The 19,581-nt window shown below is 43.2% G+C and overlaps 3 protein-coding genes across 7 annotated transcripts in view; all 3 read left to right on the top strand.

The window, feature by feature from the left end:
* The window catches only part of si:zfos-2326c3.2 (misshapen-like kinase 1), a 43,088-nt gene extending 39,611 nt beyond the window's left edge, over nt 1–3,477 (top strand). For both annotated transcript variants that reach the window (XM_053878740.1, XM_053878739.1), the window contains 3 exons: nt 173–332; nt 963–1,102; nt 1,178–3,477. In XM_053878740.1, the coding sequence (XP_053734715.1) occupies nt 173–332; nt 963–1,102; nt 1,178–1,261 (384 nt within the window). In that variant the 3' untranslated portion in view covers nt 1,262–3,477. The remainder of the gene's footprint in view (nt 1–172; nt 333–962; nt 1,103–1,177) is intronic.
* Nucleotides 3,478–4,224: 747 nt separating this feature from the next.
* Nucleotides 4,225–14,979, top strand: ccdc142 (coiled-coil domain containing 142). 2 transcript variants are annotated; one of them, XM_053879260.1, is made up of 18 exons: nt 4,225–4,482; nt 5,157–5,220; nt 5,543–5,583; nt 5,790–5,844; nt 6,112–6,365; nt 7,851–8,060; nt 9,101–10,143; nt 10,275–10,549; nt 10,772–10,858; nt 11,706–11,879; nt 11,959–12,119; nt 12,754–12,894; nt 13,105–13,219; nt 13,474–13,651; nt 13,733–13,843; nt 13,986–14,086; nt 14,306–14,465; nt 14,640–14,979. In XM_053879260.1, the coding sequence occupies exons 2-18, from the start codon at nt 5,163–5,165 to the stop codon at nt 14,746–14,748; spliced, it is 3,273 nt and encodes a 1,090-aa protein (XP_053735235.1). In that variant the 5' UTR covers nt 4,225–4,482; nt 5,157–5,162; the 3' UTR covers nt 14,749–14,979. The 2 variants fall into 2 exon arrangements, with proteins under 2 accessions (XP_053735235.1, XP_053735234.1); XM_053879259.1 differs by having other exon boundaries at nt 12,754–13,008.
* A 416-nt stretch (nt 14,980–15,395) lies between these two features.
* On the top strand, nt 15,396–19,033 carry tmem129 (transmembrane protein 129, E3 ubiquitin protein ligase). 3 transcript variants are annotated; one of them, XM_053879338.1, is made up of 8 exons: nt 15,522–15,652; nt 15,871–15,951; nt 16,331–16,389; nt 17,116–17,373; nt 17,761–17,921; nt 17,986–18,145; nt 18,212–18,284; nt 18,420–19,033. In XM_053879338.1, the coding sequence occupies exons 2-8, from the start codon at nt 15,945–15,947 to the stop codon at nt 18,596–18,598; spliced, it is 897 nt and encodes a 298-aa protein (XP_053735313.1). In that variant the 5' UTR covers nt 15,522–15,652; nt 15,871–15,944; the 3' UTR covers nt 18,599–19,033. The 3 variants fall into 3 exon arrangements, with proteins under 3 accessions (XP_053735312.1, XP_053735310.1, XP_053735313.1); XM_053879337.1 differs by lacking the exon at nt 15,871–15,951 and having other exon boundaries at nt 15,396–15,652; nt 17,164–17,373; XM_053879335.1 differs by lacking the exon at nt 15,871–15,951 and having other exon boundaries at nt 15,396–15,652.
* The last annotated feature ends 548 nt before the right edge of the window (nt 19,034–19,581 follow it).

Below are 19,581 nucleotides of genomic sequence, written 5' to 3'. Positions count from 1 at the left end.
TATGATTGGAGTTTCACATTTGTACTCCAGCCAGTTTGTGAACCAAGTTTTGTGCCGTAATGGAAAACTTCTTGATTACACTTACATCCTCTTTGCCTCTGTTACTCATGCTTATGATGGGCAACAAATGATGAGCTGTTTTATTCTCTACATTTCTATGTGTGTCTGACAGATTCAGGGAACCATCCATCCTCATGCCATCATCATCCTGCCAAACAGCTCCGGGACAGAGGTGCTGGTTTGTTACGAAGATGAGGGTGTCTACATTGACACCTACGGTCGGATCACCAAGGACACTGTGTTGCAGTGGGGAGAGATGCCAGCATCTGTCGGTAAAAGTCACAAAATCAGCTGCACGTGTTTGATCAAAAAAATTAAGGACTGTGACATAAGGACACTAACAAAAACACATTTTCACATCTTATTTGTTGCTTTCAAGCCAAAACAACAGCAACAACATGTTTTGACTTAATAAATAAATACAACTCACAACACAGATTGTTGCTACTGACTCTAATCTTACTCAACATATTTCTATGTGATAGTGTTCCTAGTTTTGCTCAGAGTCCAGTTAAGTGAACACATGTATCAAAAGAAAAGTCAGCAATGTTTCCTAAAAGCTTTCCATGCCAACTTGATATCTCTACAAACCATTTTCTTGACAGTATTGTTGCTTAAGTAGCTCCAGATTGCTCACATTTGGTGTAACCGGTTTGATTAAATTAAAACAAGATCCCTGCAATCTGTTGCTGCAGTTATGTTTCTGGTAACTGTAATTGAAAGACTGTGTGGGATAGTAAATAGATTATCCAGTGTACTGACTGTTAGTGGGATATATCTTTGGCGACTGTTAAAGGCAGAGGTGATCTGAAGGTGGAGCTGTTGGGTGACAGGGAAGGCTCATGAAAGAATGAGAGAGATTATCATTTCTAAGATGACACATGTGCTGCCTCTCTCTGCAGCCTACCTCCAGTCCAACCAGGTGATGGGTTGGGGAGAAAAGGCCATTGAGCTTCGTTCTGCCAACACTGGAAATCTGGAGGGAGTCTTCATGCACAAAAAGGCTCAGAAACTCAAGTTTCTGTGTGAAAGGAATGACAAGGTAAGAGTGATTGCTGGAGAATTCAGGAGTCTTCAGGGTTTTTATAGTTAGACTCACTGTCGTCTTGTGTTCCAGGTCTTCTTTGCTTCGGTTCAGTCTGGAGGCAGCAGTCAGATCTACTTCATGACTCTTGGACAGAACTCTGTGTTCAGCTGGTGACGACTGGACCCGTCCGTTCTGGCATCTTCTGGCTCGGATGTTGTCGCACAAACATTCCAGTGAAACACTGACGTTTGGACCTCCGCTGCAGCAGCTCTCATACATACTGACCTGTGAGCCAGAGGGAGGTCCAACATCGAGTGGACGTGAAAGGAGTGAAATCTGGGTCTTGTTTAATACTTGATGGACTGAATGATCTGCTTTCCTCATCCACATTTGGAAACATTTCAACAAACTGAAAATGACCCACAAATATCTTTGAGCACGTTTCTCTGCCCGTATGGTGAAAGAGGTGAGCTCCACGTCCCTGAATCAGGGACGTGCAGAGGGAGGCTGAAAACTGGGGAGTCAGAGTGACATAAATGTGAACCAACTGCTGTATTTTCACTACGTCTCACTACAGCCCTAGTAAACCAATGTGTTTTCAATGTGGAGCTCAGCAGCCATGATGAACCTGCAGCTGCTACATTTCATTTCGTACAACCTTTACTTAAACTAATGTTGTTTTTTGATGCTTTTGGACAAATACATTTCAGCTTAAGCCCCTGTTAGGTTTAAGGTGATTAGGAGGAAACATCTGAAGTTTTGAGTCCAAGTGAGCAGCAGCTCAGTGACATAATGGACCTGTGCTTGGAGCAGGGTTTTTTCTTCTGTGCTACAGTGGCAAATGGAAGACAGTTGAGATGAAAAGTTACTGGAGAGATTCATAGTCCCCAGTTAAATTATTATTAAGAGTGAGCTTTTCTCATGGCATTTACGACTTGTGACAATGTCATCCACTCTGAAATCATACATCGTAGTACACTGTACTATGAAGGCTTTTGAAGAACACGTTTGCATTTGAAAGTCGCAATGAAACACCTATACATAACATTTTGCAAAACAGTGCACTGTCCAATGAGATTCACAGCCCTTTCTTGATGCTTTCCTTTCATGCATTTGAATGCGGAAAAAGAAAGACTTCACTTGAATCTTACATAAAGGTGATTAAGAGACCGATGTGTGTCTACTTTTCACGCCCCACACAAATGTCACGGCAACCCCACACGATAGAGAGAAATGGAACATTGTGTGAGTAAATTTATCTGAGTACATTTCAATATCAATTCATATTTTAAAATTCAATGACACCTGAATAAAACAAGGTCCAATGCCTTGTGATGGCACGAAAGAAAATCAAAACCCAGAAAGTGGGAAGGGAAATTGTTGATGTGAAAACAAAGTAATATCTCTGAGTGGAAATATTGGTGTGTTCCGTATCTGGTGGGAAGAGAAAGTCTCAGAATGAAGAGACTTCCATGGACATGTATTTACGTTCCTCATTTTTTTTTTTCATCCCTCAATTTGTAGCAAAGTGGGTGGTATTCACTTGGTATAGGTCGTGTATCAGAGAAAATGAGGGGACAATAACAAACAAGAACTCTCATGACACAGTGTCAACACCTGCAGAGTACAGTAGATGGTGTGTTGCCATTGTCACTGTGGACAGGACATGCAGATGCTATGGTTTGATGCATTGGTGCGACTGTGGTGGATTGATTAGATTGGTTTGCACCCCTTGTGGGAAAAGAAGTGGATGAGGATCAGCGCCTGTTTAGTATGAAGCCATGCTGGTGAGCAGGAAACTAATGAAGGTTAAACTCCAAGTCAGGAGCATATCAGTGCCTCAGAGTGAAACAGGCAACAAAGCGTCATCAGTTGAAAGCAGAGGCTGGAAGCCTGGAAATCCTTAATGTAACTGTTACAACCGGCTGTTCTATCTATTGATTTGATGTGTTCTAATGTGAATGGCAGAACTGTATTTTTGTCTTAAGGAAAGGCTCATGGTTCCAAACCTGGTCCAACTTTAAGGTGGTCACTGACATTAAAACGGAACTTAGATTGACGTTTTATGAGGTCAGCGTGAGACCAACATCTGACCACACTTCACCGCTCAATTATTGTTGCTTCTCTGCAATTAAGACAATGTATCAACTTTAATAGAAATGTATTGTTGTTCATATTGCTCATGTAATGCAGCTGGCCCTGTGAGAATATTTGAACTGGACAGTTTTTTTGTGTGTCTTTTCTGTCACCATGTCAGACCTCATAGAAGCATGTGCCTACACAATGATGTTTCAGGGAACATCTGAGTACAAAAAAAAAAAAAAAAAAAAGAAATACAAGCTTTATTACCAGTTAACCAGTTTGTTATGAGGGAGGGTGAGTGAGTGAGTGTGTAAAAACACACTGGATGCATCCCTGCATCCCCATTTGACAATACAAACAGCATTAACATGGTTGTTCTTGAATATGTAACATCAAATCTACTTTCAGTGCGTTTCTGTTATTCCGTCGCAACCTAACTTGTAAATTGACCAAACATTGATGCCATTTTAATGAACAATTGACATTTTTGCTCATAGCCTTTATGAATAGAATTTTGCACTGGACCTTTTATATGCTTGATGCCTTTTGTCTGAAAGCACTTGATAATTTGTGCTTCTGTCGTCTCCTCATGTAAATCAAAATAAACATCTTCTATTGACTGTGAGTGGTACTGTGGAGGTCGCAATATTAGGCCTGAACAGTGGCTGAACAGACATTGTATGACAACAATTCCCAACATTTACACACTATGTTGTTTAATAAATCAGACCCTTTTCCTGATTTTTTTTTTATTTAGAGACAAAAGTAAACGTTTTTTTATTTAATCACCAATTGTATCTTTGAATGAGCCATATATTTTTTAAATGATTTATTATTATTATTATTATTTTATTTTATTTTTTTGCCCTTGCTATCATCAAAATCCAACCAGATTTTTTTTTTTTTTTGATCATAGCTTTCACGGGAGGAAAATGCTGTTGGTCTTACACCTCCCTACCGTTGGGTGTCGCTAACGCCACTGTCAGTCCATTCTTCAACACGACGTAGAAGTTCACCGCGATGTCTGATTGGCTGCCTCTCTGTTTACTGGCTCATCCAATTGACGCTATTTTTAACACCGTGTCCTCCGTGACCAGTGGATTAACGTTCGACAACATGGGATTTTTTCACTGTACTTGTGCACTTTCTCTGAATAACAATGACTTATGAGTATCTGGAGGACAAAGCCGAGTTTTCTCCTGCTTGGGTATCGGCTTGTTATGAACTGTTAAGAGTCACTCTGAGCAAAGACGCGTTCGTGTGTCGCCAGGATGCTGCTCATTTCACCGTGACGACCAGCTTTACAATGAGCAGTAAGTTTTTGTCAAGTAACTGTTTTCACTCTTGTCACCATTGTAGAGGCGTAAAATAAATACATTGCCTGGACTTAACGACATTTCGTGGCATGCAAAGGCACACAAATGAAACGGATGTCGGTTAAAATAGCGTATTATAAGAAAGATACCGTTTTTAATCACATTTTATGTGTAGAATATAAGCAGTCTCACCTTCTTGGCATGATACCAAGGCATTGATGCCAAGCTTAAATGTCGTTTGAACTCTTTGTATTCTCTTTCCATTAAGTTGTACCCTTCTTTTCTTCAGACCAATATTACATAATGACATATTAATGCCTGAGTTGCGGACTGGTGAAAATTGGCCCATTGGTAATTCTGGAGTGGCTAAGAACTGCACTCTCTACGGTTTGACAACAGTGATGTAATGCATCATAGTGAGTTTCAACTCCCAGTTTATTAGGAGAGAAAGACATCCCTCCTGTTTCCCCATCCAAAGACGAGCGACAGTTGTAAAAACTGTAACTTAATTGATCAATGATCAATGGTGTGCGACAGTTCTTACAAAACTCAGCATTTATGATACAGTAACTAATGGTTTGCTTCACCTTAAAAGGCGCCTACTCGAATTGCTGCATATATATTATTATATACTGTCACCATGTGAATATGACATTTTGTTCTCTTGGCAGTCTGGGATGGATCACAGTTGTTCTGATGTCCAAACAAAGAACAGACAGCTACTGTGTTTAACAGGTGATGATGCACTCACGTCAATAATTGTTGATAAGCCATCATATCTTGGGACACCACTATAACCAATACTTACCACTATAACTTTAAGACCACATGCATATAAATATTACACATTAGAGGTTGGATTGAAAATAATTTGGCCTCATCCATCAATGTCCAAGTTCCTTCTGATGCATGCCTATCATCTCTAATAATAGAGATCCTTAAACAATATCATCTTCTGAGCTCGCTTTCTCTGACTTTCTAAACAACATAAAACTCAACAGTGTAAAAGCTGTTGTGTGAGTTTGTTTTTTCACTCCTCGTCCTTTCCTTCTTTCAGATATTCAGAACTGTGATTGCTTTTCTCCAGAGGCTGAACAGGTTGGTTCTGTTTTCTGCTGTGTCAGTGTTGAAAAACTATGAGTAAAAACCAAGCATGAAGTGCAAAAATACCATTCAAAGAAGACATTTGAGTACAGCTACACATCAAGTATTTGAAATATGTTTTCATTTTCACACGTGTATTGTAACATGTCTAGTTTAGTGCTTGAATTGCACTCTTTGTTACACTGCCCTTTATTACACAGAGGTCGCAGAGGTGCTGCTCTAATGAGGCCACAACTGATGATCTGACCACTAATGGTACGTTCGTTACTTTTATTATTTATGTTCTGAAAAAAAAACATATTGAAAGAAGTAGACTCTTTGGTGACATCTACATGTTTATAATACTGTTTTGATATCAAATATTCTCATATGGACAATCATGGTCGTACGTGCTGATGTGTTTTTCTGAGACATAAAGCAACAGGAAAATACGGGTTTCCTCTTCTGTTTAGTAGATGTATAGCTTGTGTTTCTTTTCTGTCGGCCTCTGCCTGAGATGATAAACATTTTGTCCTCTGTCAGGTTCTTGGTCCAACAGCTCCATCAGCCGTTCCCTGCAGCGAGCCGAGACGTTGCTCAAAAGCACCCTGAACCCCGGCCTGAAGTGGCTATTCCAGGCTCGAACTGACAATGAAGAGGAGGAAGAGAGAAACCTTGTGGTCGCCCACAACCTGGTGTCTCGCTCCTCTGCTCGTCTGCAGCGACTTCAGCAGGCCCTGCTGACCATAACAGCGCAATGGAAACAAGTCCCCTGCACAGAGTGTGGGTCACTGCAGGTATGGCCCACTGGAGTTTTTCCTATGAAATATCCATCTTTAATATCACTATTTTTAGAGGCTGCAGCTTGAAAACTGTTTGACATTGAAATGTACTGTAAAGGAGAACTTTAGAGTGACCCAAAGTTTCGGATGGGAGTATATATATATAAGTGTATATTAGTGTATATTATGACATCACCAGGTGTTGGCCATAGTCAATAGCATAACTTTGACAGATGTTCATCTGATTCACTAGTGACATTCCTCCTCATCTCTCAAGCAACATTCATGATGATGATGATAATGATGGCTCGGTGCCAGCATTGTCCTTTACACTGGCACTGTGAACTCTGATGCCATCACTTTCTGTTCCACCGTTTAATTCACGCTCTTGCTCACGGTTTTGTTACTATCGTGTAGCAGATAACTTGGGATACACTCATCCGTTTTTTATGGTCCTGATGCCGTTACCAATACAGATACTGATACCTGGGCTATGGGTATTGAACGATACCAGTGTTAAATTATTTACCATCTTGTCATGCTGTGAGTAAAGCAAAAATGGCTTCATGTGGAATTACAAACTTGATATTTATTTAAACAAAGTGTTTACCAAATGTTGCCTGTGCTCGTGCACACTACTGAAGTGCTGCTGCACCGCTTCAAGTTGCTGAGGATTGTCTTTATACCGCAGCTACACTCGGCTCCACTTCTAGTTGGAGTGAAGTGGAATGTACAGGCAGGAATTGTACTTGTGAAAAGTGACGTGAATCTGAGGAAATTTCACAATAAAACACAATATGTTCACGTTAGTCACAATTTTACTGTGAGACCAGAGGGAAATCACAGCATGGGCTGCAGTTCCACGCTGTATGAAACTGAAAACAAAGCACAGCATGTGGCTATTCGAGTTAGGATGACTCACGATCGTGGTTTTAATTGTACTTTTGATAATTCATTAGATCCATGCGTGTGTCGGTCGGACGAGACTGTAGACGCAGTCTGATCAGCTGATTTATACTCCATCATCCAGCCATCTTTGCATGACTGAACTGCTGCCCCGCTCAGCATCAGTTGGGAAAACTCTGCTGCAGGAAAGCTGTATCTGCTGTTAGCTGCTGCGATCAATATGACGGGCGCCACTTGTGACGTCAACATGAGTGGTAAAAATATAGCGGATCAGCAATTTCTCACCGATGCCCGATCTCACTTAAAGAGGCTGGATCGGGTAGATACCCGATACTAAGATCAGGACCGTTGTATGCCTAGCTTAAACCAGCCGAGTCTCCACGACTGAGATTGTTCGAAACACTCCCCAGGTGTCTGCCATCTGCTCGTGTATAGTAGTATCTTCTTCAGGCACTATATTTACATATTGTCTTGTCGAAATGCCGCGATGCCGCCTGGCGCAATTGTTGAGTATGTTCAAACCTAGCCAGCTGTTTTTCATTGAATTGAAAGGAAGCAAGTCTGTGGTGTTATACTTGTAACTATCTTCCTCAGGTCTGTGTAAATGCCACGCCAGTAGAGAGCAGTGTTCTCCACCTGCCCTCTTTGTCGGTACTCCACGGTCATTACAGGGCCCTGTCCAAGCTTCTGGAGCAACGGTCACTGCTGCTTTTCATCCACGAGTACACGAGAAGGGCCCGCCTGGCAGCGGCATATGTATCCAGGGCGAGACAGCTACTGGAGGGGCTGAGAAAACCCCAGGAGGTAATACCAGTTACAGCAAGGCTGTTTCACTTTTGATTTTCAGCGATTGAACCATGCGTCTGTCAGCCGGACATGTATCTTCAGTCACAGAATTGAGGGGATCAAAGCATTTAGATTAGATTTGCCTTGATTTACCCCACTGTGGGAAAATCTGCTTCCATAGAAGCCAAAGTTCAGATTAGAGATAATGTAAAATTAGAATTATAGATGAACACATAACTTAATGAAACAATTCAGCCCCCAAATTTTGCTGACAAAATGTCGTCTTCTGGTTGGGAAATAACAACATGCGTTCGCTATTCTTCTTCAATTCAAGACACAAAAAGCTCTGTGCAAGATATCAACCATCTTCATGATAAATATTGAATTTGGCAGATTGGTACAAAATACACAATATTTTGGTATCAAAATGGGTATATTTCTATCACACAGTTTACTGTTTCTTGTGGCTAGAGTCTCTAGCTAATTTGAAGGGGAGTCCCACCCCTTATTTAAACACAAAAGGATTCTTTGGGCATCATAAACATAGCGTTAGCATGTGCCTGGGTTTGTCTATGATGCCATTTCAAGGGCAATTGTTTTAATTTTGAGAGTTGTTATGGACACAACAAGACAGTATAACTTATCCAGAAACACGTATGTGTCCAATCCAAGAAGAGCAGAGGTCATCTCTCAATGGCCCGGATCATCTTAGTGGACCCAATTTGTCTTTGAACCACATATGAAACTCTGTGTAGTTGATACACTTCAACAGTCATCATTTCAAATCATCACTTATCAGAATGCTTCAGGGATGTTTCCAAAAAGTGATTATAAATTACTTCTGTATCTGTCTACATCCAGGAGTCTCCAAAATTTGAGTTGAGAAAAACTCCATTCCTTTTAATGCTCAATTTTAAATCCAAATACTAGTGTCGTTTTGGCTTGGAGGTGAGTTACTTGTATGTATGTATGCTAATGTTCATTTGCCATGAACTCTATCATAGATGATGTAAAATCACATTTCATTTATTTACTCCCTCTTACGCCCTCTCCCTCAGATCAGTTGGTGTTCACTGAGGGTGGACTTCAGCTGTCTCTGCCACGAGCTGCGTCTTCACTTGAACCACTGGTCATGTCTCTCCATCAAGGTCCAGTCAGATCAGTTCCTCAGACCCTCTGTGGCGCAGTACACCCGGCTGCTAGCAGACATCCGGAACACTCTGGACCTGCTCGCTCTTCAGGCATTAGTCGTGATGGAACAGTGTGTGGGCCACGTGCTCTCTGCTCTAGCCCTGAGTGAGTTAGATGAAGTACCAAGAGACATCCTAGAAGATGTTATAGCTGCCACTGACCTTTATAATCAGGCAGTGGAAGAGCAAAGAAGCTCCACCCAGCGGAGGAATGCTGTTTTACTCAGCACGTGTTCCTGGCTGTCCAGCCGAAGAGTGCCCTATCCTGCAGCCTTCCCAGTGAAAGACCTAGTTAGAATCTTTGCTGTCCACCATGCTGACACAGCTGCAGCACGCCTGCACTGCTGGGCCTCTGAGCAGACGCGATACCTGTGTCCATTACACACCCAACGCAAGAGCCCCCCTCATCCCAGTGAATTGGGGAACCTGCACAGTAACTACCTCAACTCGTCATCCAGTCAAACTCCCCTGCACATCTGTGACCTTCAGTTGGACAGCACTTCCTGGATCAAACACCAGCCAGCACCTGTTCAACATCAACAAGTCCAGTGCCAAGCTCAGCCTGTCGTAGCTGGGAGCAGTGTTGGAGACTTGAAGTCAGAGCCTTCATCTCCTGCTGTGCACCAGCTCTCTGTTCCACCTTTGTCAGACTTTCATCACCAATCCACACTGGAGCTGCTGTTCAAGATTCTTGTTTCTGCCAATGACCTGCTGGTACCACTGATGCCACACTCTCCCAGACACACACCTGTCAAGTTGTCACACAGAGAGACGGAGCACTCAAGCGTCAAAGCCAAGCCCGCTTCCTCTCAACTGCTCTCTAAAGCTGGACCAAATGAAAGAACTAAAAAAGCCACTCAGAAGAAGGCGACACAGGGAGCGACAGCCGACTCAGTGCCGCCAAGCCCCTGGTAACTACCAAAATAAACTATGTCTTTTGCTCCTGTGAACATCAGATCATTGAATTTAAACACCTCACATGTGATTTTAGATTTGTTTGAGAGGACGAAAAATGGTTTATTTTATCTTGTCTTGTCATCAGTATTCCAGACCTGATGAACGAGGAACCCAAGGGTGCAGACCAGCCTGAGTGCTTGCAGCGGCCGCGCTCTGTGCAGTGGCTGGACCTGGGCCAGTCGCTGCTGTTCAGAGATCTGTTTGGCTGGTACCACTCACTGCTGTGGACTCATTGCCACAAAGCTCTGTGGCTGCACCTGCATGTTCCAGGGCTGGGGGGCGCTAAAGGAAGCATCAACCTCTTCGACATCAACAGCAGGCTTCATTTTCTGCACGCGATCGATCAGGCTTCAAAGATAGGTGAGACATCTTTTAACTAGCCGGTATGGTCTCATGCTGTGCTGGGCTCTTCCTCAGCTAGTAAGTAATCATAATGTATTCATATTATAGCTTTCACATTTTTTATATAAACCAATAAAAATACAGATGTTGTCCCCGACTTTATAAAAGAAAATGTCTCACCTTGACAATATTGATTGACATGGAAGCATACGATCACCAGCTTGTGTTTTTTGGTTTCAGATCTTCTACCAATGGAGTGCAGAACAGAGCTGGAGAATTTTAGTCAACAGGCTTTTGTCAGAGCCGCCCATTCTCAGTGGGATTATGGTTCGTATGTCTCACTTTCAATGACTGTCCCTCCTACATGTTTCTGAGGCCTGATACGATGGCATGTGGAAGTAGTAACGGGCGAATGAAACAATGTCCTGATTTTCACAGTCAGCAGGTGGCGCTCTCAGTTTAAAACAGATAAGATTAGATTAATTTAGTTTTGTTATCCTTGGTGTTTCATTGAAATGATTGTTCTAGTCCAAAGGTTTTTGAGCTCATTACCACATGAAAGACTTGTGTACAAGCAAACGTGGCTGAATGTCAGCAGCATGTTAAGTACGCCCCACAAAAGGGTGGGTTGGGTGCTCAGGATTAGAAGCCACACCCACAAATTTTAAGTAGAAAGTGGATTTTCTATATTCATAAATCACGCTTGTCAGTAAGCCGCAGGTGTAAAAAGCTGATTTCTGAGTAGCAGAAAGCATATGTGGCTTGACTTCTGAACCAGCCTTTGAGCATGTGAAAAGGGTAGCGGCCTGTATTGTCCGAAAATTACTGTAATTTTTTTTTTTTTTGATATTCATTCATAAAAAGAGACGCTTTTACAGGCTTCTTTAGTGGAAACTGAGAGGGAGGAGAGGCTATTTATCTTAAAGTTATGAAAGGCAGTCAGATATTAACTGTACTTTTTAAACAGGAGCAGTAGTTTTTAACCTCTTAACAAATGCCTACTATGATTGGAATGTGTATACAATTCCCATAGTAGAGATAAGTAACACTTAAAAAATCTGAAATACAAAAAATCAGGCATCCTAGATTTGGTTTGAAAACATTTAATATATTATGTATTTGGTTAATTATTAACTAGTTCTTATCCTGTTTCAATCATTGTGTGTGTCTGCAGTGGTGTGTAAGGGTTTGGGTTCAGCCCTGAAGGACAAGTGTCAGAATAAGAAGAATTCAGAGGAAAGGGGCGTTGCATCTTCCTCTATGCAGGATGATGGTTTGATGACATCGGACACAACCAAACTCCTGCTGCAGCTTGTTCCTCCGCTGCTGTCTTCTCTCCACCGCCATGGTAACAGAAGCTGTAATAATAATGTGTATCCGAACTTTGCACAGTCAATAAAAACATTTCGGTCTTCATCTTTCCCTAGCCTCTTCAGATCTGCTCTTCCCGACACTGCAAAGAGAGACACTCAGCTTGATGCTGACCACTGTCCAGCTCTCCACTTTCTGGGTCATGTCAAAGTCCTACCAGTTCCTGTCATCTTGGAGTCTCAACAGATTCCTTCTCATCACTCAGGGAGACCTCAAAGTAGGTGCATCATCTACGACTGTGTGTGTGCTGGTCAAAGACTTGATCCACTCGATTCATTTCTCTGTGATCACCTTCAGAGGAAATGCACACATCACTTCAAAAACACCTTTGTATTGAATGAGTGGGCAAATCATGCAGTGATTTTTTTTTGTTCTTTTGCTGTTGGTATTGTGTGTGCAAACCACCAACAGTACTGTAACTCTCTGATAAAAGCTTATTCAAAATAAGTTTTTGATTCCACATCCCTGTAATTAATATTTGGACACCGGAAGGCTTGGAAACCTTTGCCTTGGTAGCTGTGTGTGTGGCGCACACGCAAACACAAAGAGTGGAGGCAGACTATAAATACCACTGGTGTCATCTGTTCAATTTGCTTGTGGATTAGTCACTTGTCCGGATCAGAGCGAGGACTGAACGTGTCAGTGTGCTTTGGTTAAATGCTCGTCCAAATCTTATACTCCAGTTGATGGTGAATAACGTGAATAACACATGAAGCTCTTCTTGGAGGATTCATCCTCTTTATTTGAAGGTGATTGAGCATCGAGCAAATATTTTTTTGATCTACTGATAGTGTCAAAGTTTGTCATTGGAAGCTTACAAGGACTTGTTTTTGTGTCTGCCCTTCCTACAGATGCTGCAAAGGTCTCTAGACCAGATGGTGTGTCAGACAAAAGAGCTGCTGCTGGATTCAGACTCCAACATTCATGGCCTCAGTCACTTGCTTCTTAAAGAACAACTCACAACGCTGGAGAAGGCTGCATCTGAGCTCCAGGTCCCACATGATCAACATCAGATTTCAATTTGGTTACCTTGCAGGTTTTACAATGACTTTGCATGTGATGAGGTGATCCGTTTTGCAGGAATAAGCTTACAAATAATGGAGAAGGTGAAGTCCACCTTCACCTTGTGATGTGTCATGTTAGATAAAGCAGCGTCTTAAGTTTCTTAGCCCGTTTTTTTTAAGCTATCTTCCTTTGAGCAGACCTTCTCCTCTGTGGTGCTGAAGACCTTCTCTGGAGACTGCAAACGGATGTCAGGGGAGATCTTTGAGGAGATGATGCCTCCAGCTGGATTCTGGAGAGTGAACCCCAGAACAGGTTGAGTTTTCTTTGGTTTCTGTTTTGGAGGAATAGTAATGGAAGTTGCCTACAAACAGTGGTGTTTACACTGTAAACACATCAGAGGATGATCAGGCGTCGTGAAACAGTGTCCTGATCTGAAATGCTGTTCCTATCCAAAGATTATAGAGAAAATGAGTGCACAATCACTACTTGACAGTAATTCCAACAAAGGTTGGGCTGGCTCTAAAGTCAGTCAGTCCTGGTTTATTGGTGCCCATTTTGCTTCTCAGGCCTCCCCAGCAGTCCCAGTGAATACGTGTCTCTGGCAGCACAGTCTGTGATTGGTCAGGTTCTGGAGGGGCTGGCACCTCTGCCAGACGACGCTCGGGTCCAGACGCTGAGTATAACTACCACAGCTTTCGTGGAAGCCTGGATGGAGCACATTCTGAAACAGAGGATCAAGTTCAGGTACAGTCCTGGGTTTGTCACTATATTACCATTGGATGCTGGTCTGTGTTTACGTATGCTGTGTTGTCCATGACCCCTCAGTGTGACGGGGGCTCTTCAGCTGAAGCAGGACTTTGACTCCATCAGAGATTTGATTCAGTCCGACAGATACGGTCTGTCAGATGAACTGCTCCGACGGCTCCTCGGCCTCAGGTATCACAGTTTGCTTTGGTCCTCATTAAATATTGATCTCTACATGTGTTAGCAAATACAGTGCGTGATCAGCTGTTTGTGTGAAACACAATCCATCTGTGGGATATTTCAAATTCCATGGCGTCCTGTCGGGTGTCTGCAGGGTGTTTCAGCAGATGGATTCAGCGGTGATGTGTTTGCTGCAGCAGCCACAAGTCCGACCGTACCTGCATCACAGAGCCTGGGAGCCCTTCACACGTTGCTGTGGGTATCACAGTCATCCGGAACATGCCTTCATTCATTTAACACACTTAGATGTGGAACCTCGGTCTCAACTCTTATGTCGAAGACCCTCATCTTTCACCTGACAAAGACGTTTAGAGGCTTGATTGATTTAATGCTCAGGTTTCATGCATGTAAAAGCTGTTGAATTTGAGCTTTTCTGTGACGCTGCGTCTGTGGGATATGTGTTTTCCACCGAAGGTCCCTCCAAAAGTGGGCGTGCCAGCTGCAGCGACGCAGTAGGCAGCAGTATCACAAACCTAAGGAGTATGGAGGCTGATGACATCCCACCTTCTGATCCATCCGTGGTGGCCAGTGACATTCCTTCAGTCTCTCCTCCAGAGCCGTACCTAGCTCCCAGGTGTCTATAAACGCTTCATCTAACGACCACACACCTCAGTATTCCTGACTAATCAAGTAAACCCACACATGACGCGCCAATTGATTTCCTTCCCTTCTGAGAAAATAATATTTCTGTCGTCAAATATATTTACTTCTGTGTCATCATAAAAATGTGTCTATTTATTTCTTCCAGTGCTGCTCTTGGTGCGTCTCAGCAGGACTGGCTAGACCTGAGGATCCACAGTGGGGCACGTCACTGGAGGCTGCCAGGGCTGCACTGTCTCTCCAAGTCGGAACCTTAAAAAAAAAAAAAAGATAAAACAAGTCATTCATAATAGCCTGGACAGAACACCGAAGAGCCATCGCTTAGTTAGCAGTGGAGTGTGGTGTTGGTTCTTCAGCAAGTGTTGTTTCACTTCTGCAGAATACACTTTCATTCTAGCTGGCTGGGTTTGTAAGAACACTAGTGTGTGTGTGTGTGTCACTGATGTTGAAATTTTAACTTGTACTTTGGAATAAATATTTTATATTTATTAATGACCACATTTCATTTCTTACAACTTCACACCTCGCCTCATAAAAGCGTCTGATGTTAACTCTGCAGGTCATAGACAATGTGGATGTGGGGCACAACACTGACATCAGTGTGACTCACAAGTAGCGATGGACTAGTAGAGTATTGGTCCACTTTAAGGTAAATTGTAAATAAGAATACATAATGAAAGAGGGTTCAACTGTGATGGTGCAGCCCGAGTGACTCCTCTGTGAAACACGCAGGATTTCAGGATCCAAGTATACGGTGTTTCGCTGAAGCCTAACTGATCAACAGCTGAAAAACTAGTATAAACGAAACTCAGCGTAATGTTGCAGTTACGAAATGAGTCGCTCGGTGGCAGCACGCTGTTATCTGATGTAGCTCCAACGAAGAAGATCACAATGCGGAAGTGTATCCGTGTAAACAAATACGTAATCGCCATTACTTTAGATGTTGCAGGATTAAAATGGAGAGTCCGGCGATAACTTTTACCCTGGCCTATGTTGTCTTCGCCTTTTGCTTCGTGTTTACTCCCAATGAGTTCCGTTCAGCCGGGTTGACCATCCAGAACCTGTTCTGGTCCTGGCTCGGCAGTGAGGACGTAGGTTTCATCCAGTACCACGTCCGGAGGAGCAGCGTCACCGTCCTGGTCCACTCCGCCCTGCCGCTAGGTAACTGCGGTGGCACACTGTCAAAGGGGATATATGGAGCTATTGCACAGTCCCCACACTATATATGCGCACAGTTTGCACATTTAGTCAAGTGTTACATTCGTATATTGGATGTGTCATCTGGAATGAAGCACTCGATGAGACTGCTTCCGTGGTAGCCTCTGACCTCCTTGCTGTCAACATCTCTATTTTTTTTTACTTCGTTCTGGATCTTATAGATGGCAGCTGTGGAATATTTCAAGAAAACACAGGCACACTGGCATGAGGTGTTAATAAAATATTTTCATTACTCATGAAAGGTGAGAATGTTTCTGTAATGTGTCGTGTACAGGCCAGCAGAGTGCTGTAATCGCTGTGCTGCCAGCATTTAAGTGGTGTTACATGTGTAATAGTGACAGCCAATAATGATATACCACGTACAGCTGAAGGAACTTGAGTAAATGTAGATAACAAAATATTTTCAATGCGATTCATGTTCCCGCTTACAATCTGGACTGCAATATATTGTCTCCTGTGAATAGGCTTTTGATTTTTGAAGGTAAAGTTTAAGATCAATGAGTGGAACAGGCCTGTCTTTTGTCCGAAAACCCTGTGAGTCTATGCATGATACCAAGTTAGAGTAGAAAATTCTTGCTCTTTTTCCAAACTTGTAAGTTCCATCACTGTGTCCTTTTCTAGGATACTACTTGGGGATGTGCCTGGCTGATCCAGAAAAAAACTTGTTATATATTCACCAGGTCAGAGTGTGTGTCCGTTTGTGTGTGTGTTCTCCAAGGCAAAAGGTGAAAACATGTGCTTTATGATGCCAGTTAAATTTGGTTTCATACAACTTTGAAAACAAGGCTATGTGTTGTTTATTCATGTTCATGTACGTTTTTGAAAAGTGAATTAGCTCTGTCTTTGGACAACCTCCAATATTCTCCATTTATAAAGCGTCTGGCCTCATGTTCAACTGAGTGGGAACTGCCAGCTGGGTGGGAACTGAAGCAGCCTTCTGTGTGAGATGCAGGAAGCATGTTTCATCATCATAGTGGATGGATGGAGCAGCACCTTCAGTGTAGTAGTGCAGGACTGAGTGGGGACCAGATTAGATCAAGCTGTTTAAAAAGTTGTTCGAGGAAGAGAGAGAATGAGTTGCATGAAAAAAGTTTTGAAGAAACCTGTTGCTCCTCCACATTGAGAGAAGCCAGGTGAAATGCTTCTTGGCCAGAAGTCTCTTCAGTAAAGTGAAGCTACGGTGTGTCTGGGCGGAGGTAGGAACGTCCTAGCATTACCCAGACGTAGCTCAGGAGTTGTTGTTTTTTTTTTTATTATTATTATTATTTAGAATGAACAAAAGATGCACATGTTTTCATTTCTCTATCATGTCCAACATAATAGCATGATGCACGGCTCCACGCTCCAGAGGTGTGGTGCCGACGTGTCTCTGTTCAGGGTCTGATCCTGTCTGTGTGTCCGGCCAGGTGAGTGACGGCTGGAGACTGATCTTCCTCACAGCTTTGCTTCTCCAGTTGGCCAGTTGGGTCCTGGTCTTCTACTGGTCCCGGGGGAACTGGTCCAACCATCCCATCAGCCGAAGTCTCCAGGCGCATGTCAGACCTCCTCATGGCAGCTGGGGCGCTGTGGCGTCCAACATCAACACAGAGTTTAGGCGCATCGACAAGTTCACCACCGGAGCACCAGGAGCCCGAGTCATCATCACTGACAGCTGGGTGATGAAGGTCTGTGTCTGGAAGTTCTGAGGTTCCTTCAGACAAATCAGTGTAGCATCATGGCTCACACACAAATGCGGTGAGGGAAAGGTCAAAGGAGCAGGTGGACTACTGCCTCTCACACCTGAAGCCCTACCTGAGAGTTGACCACGGCATTGGACTTTGCCAAATTCACACGCTTGCCCTTTGGTCACTTCCAGGTGGCGCTCTCAGTTTTAGACAGTAGGTGTTGCTCTCCTTTTAAATATGATCCAAATGGTAAAATCCAAAGATTGGACAGCTGAGAGTGCCATCTAGTGAGTTTTCTGTTTCCTGTCGCCGCATGAGCCCATCACTTGGTTGTATATGGACCACAGCTTCTGAGGTCAGCACTGTCTGTTTCCCCTCCTCTGGCAGATCACCACCTATAGTATACACATGGCATCTCAGGATGACTGCCATGTGACCGTGACCGAGTCCCGGCAGCACCAACTCAGTCCAGACTCGCCTTCTCCGGTCCAGTACCTGACGTTGAGAGTCCACAGCATCAACTCTGCGGTCAAACCCTTTGACATCAGGTGTTGAATTGAAGCCTGAGGTTGTGGATGTCACTTGCACTCATCATGACCTTGATGCCTGCAGGCTCAACTCCACCGAGTACACCGAACTCCGGGAGAAGCTGCACGCTCCCATCAGGAATGCTGCCAATGTGGTGATCCACCAGACCATCAGCGAGCTTTTCCTGGACACGTTCCGAGCTCAGGTGGAGCTGAACCAGCTCTACACACTCCCCAGTGGACAGGTGTGTAGACCTGTGTAGAGCCGTGAGCCACTATCGCTGGCCAACTATCCCCATGTTCCCTCACAGGAAGTGGAGCCTTGCATCGGCTGCATGCAGGTTCCAGCCAACACCAAACTGGTCCGACTTTGCCAACCAGAGGGTGAGTTGTTGTGTGTGCTGATATGTAGCTGCGTTCAAGATACAAAATGAGGAGGTGACAATAGAATAAATTCATAGTTCATTAAGTTTATAATTCATGCAATTGTGTTTGCGTTTGATCTCGGCTGTGTTCCAGATTTGGCCCATGAGTGCCAGCAGTGCTTCTGCAGACCAATGTGGTGTCTCTCTTGTCTGGGTCGATGGTTTGCCAGTCGCCAGGACCAGCAAAGACCTGAGACCTGGTTGTCGAGCAGAGTTCCCTGTCCCACCTGCAGAGCCAAGTTCTGCATCCTGGACGTGTGTCGGGTCCACTGACACACTCGCACACACTCTTGTTGAGAGGGAATGTTTTATTTTTGGACAATGACCTGCCTCACTGTCAAGTGTTGGATGGGTGCACCTCAATGAATGGCCTGAAGTTGTTCACTCACAAGCCAAGAAGTGTTGGAGAAACGTGTGTGCTTCACTGCAGAGGTCATGTTTGATGCCAAATGGTGGTTTGAACAAACAAATGATATATTTTTTAATAATACATGTGATGTCTGATGCAGGTTCTGTTCAACATCTCTGAGCTCATGCTGCGTTTGTCCGTTCTCTTAGTAATTCAAAAGCCAATGAGAACTTCAGTAGATCAACACAAATGTGTTATAATGTCTAAAGAAAGTAAAACCATTTTGATGATTGGAAATAGTGCATTTTTGTTGGCAGTATTTGTAAATATGTGGAATCAAATATTTTAAAAATACTAATAAAAATTATATATGATTTTTTTTTTCTTTTTTCCATTTATGTGTTGTCATTTCAAATAAGTAAACCCTAAATTATATGAAATTATACATAAAAAAAAGTGATTTGTCAGACAATTGCGGCGCCACATGGTGTTGAACAGCTGAACGTTACGGAAGCGGCCACTAGTCAGGTCGTTACTTCTACGTCATTAACATCGTCTCGCCAACAGAGGGCACAATTGTCCCACTGAAGGCATAACATGACTTACATTCCGAGTACACTCTCCCCATTGCGAGTGTCACATTTATGGATCTATATATTTCTTTTTAGCATTGAGTTTTACTCATTTTAGGTTCACGTGATGCCCTAGTGCACATGTCAATATTTGCGCTATAATATATACTTTTATAGTTATGGAATGTGATTAGTGTTTAATACTTCTTGCTTTGTTCTTTAGTTATTGTTGAGCATGTCGATACAAATTTGTTTGCGATAAAACAGTCATAAAAGGTTATCGCGTCACGACTCTGTCCAAAGGAGGCGTTGGCCAGTTGGTACCTGGAGGCTGG

The sequence above is a fragment of the Synchiropus splendidus genome, chromosome 11 (assembly GCF_027744825.2).
Source record: "Synchiropus splendidus isolate RoL2022-P1 chromosome 11, RoL_Sspl_1.0, whole genome shotgun sequence".
NCBI lineage: Eukaryota > Metazoa > Chordata > Actinopteri > Syngnathiformes > Callionymidae > Synchiropus > Synchiropus splendidus.
Note: the sequence above shows the minus strand (reverse complement) of the source record. Positions and strands in the feature narration are given on the sequence as shown.

What these genes read in the sequence shown, in the direction of transcription:
- ccdc142 (XM_053879259.1), top strand. Translation starts at nt 5,163, where the DNA reads ATGGATCACAGTTGTTCTGATGTCCAAACAAAGAACAGACAGCTACTG. An exon ending in ACAGCTACTGTGTTTAACAG is followed by an intron (nt 5,221 to 5,542) that starts GTGATGATGCAC and finishes TCCTTCTTTCAG; the next exon opens with ATATTCAGAACTGTGATTGC. An exon ending in AAACAGAGGATCAAGTTCAG is followed by an intron (nt 13,652 to 13,732) that starts GTACAGTCCTGG and finishes ATGACCCCTCAG; the next exon opens with TGTGACGGGGGCTCTTCAGC.
- tmem129 (XM_053879335.1), top strand. Translation starts at nt 15,448, where the DNA reads ATGGAGAGTCCGGCGATAACTTTTACCCTGGCCTATGTTGTCTTCGCC. An exon ending in CCACTCCGCCCTGCCGCTAG is followed by an intron (nt 15,653 to 16,330) that starts GTAACTGCGGTG and finishes GTCCTTTTCTAG; the next exon opens with GATACTACTTGGGGATGTGC. An exon ending in GTCAAACCCTTTGACATCAG is followed by an intron (nt 17,922 to 17,985) that starts GTGTTGAATTGA and finishes TGATGCCTGCAG; the next exon opens with GCTCAACTCCACCGAGTACA.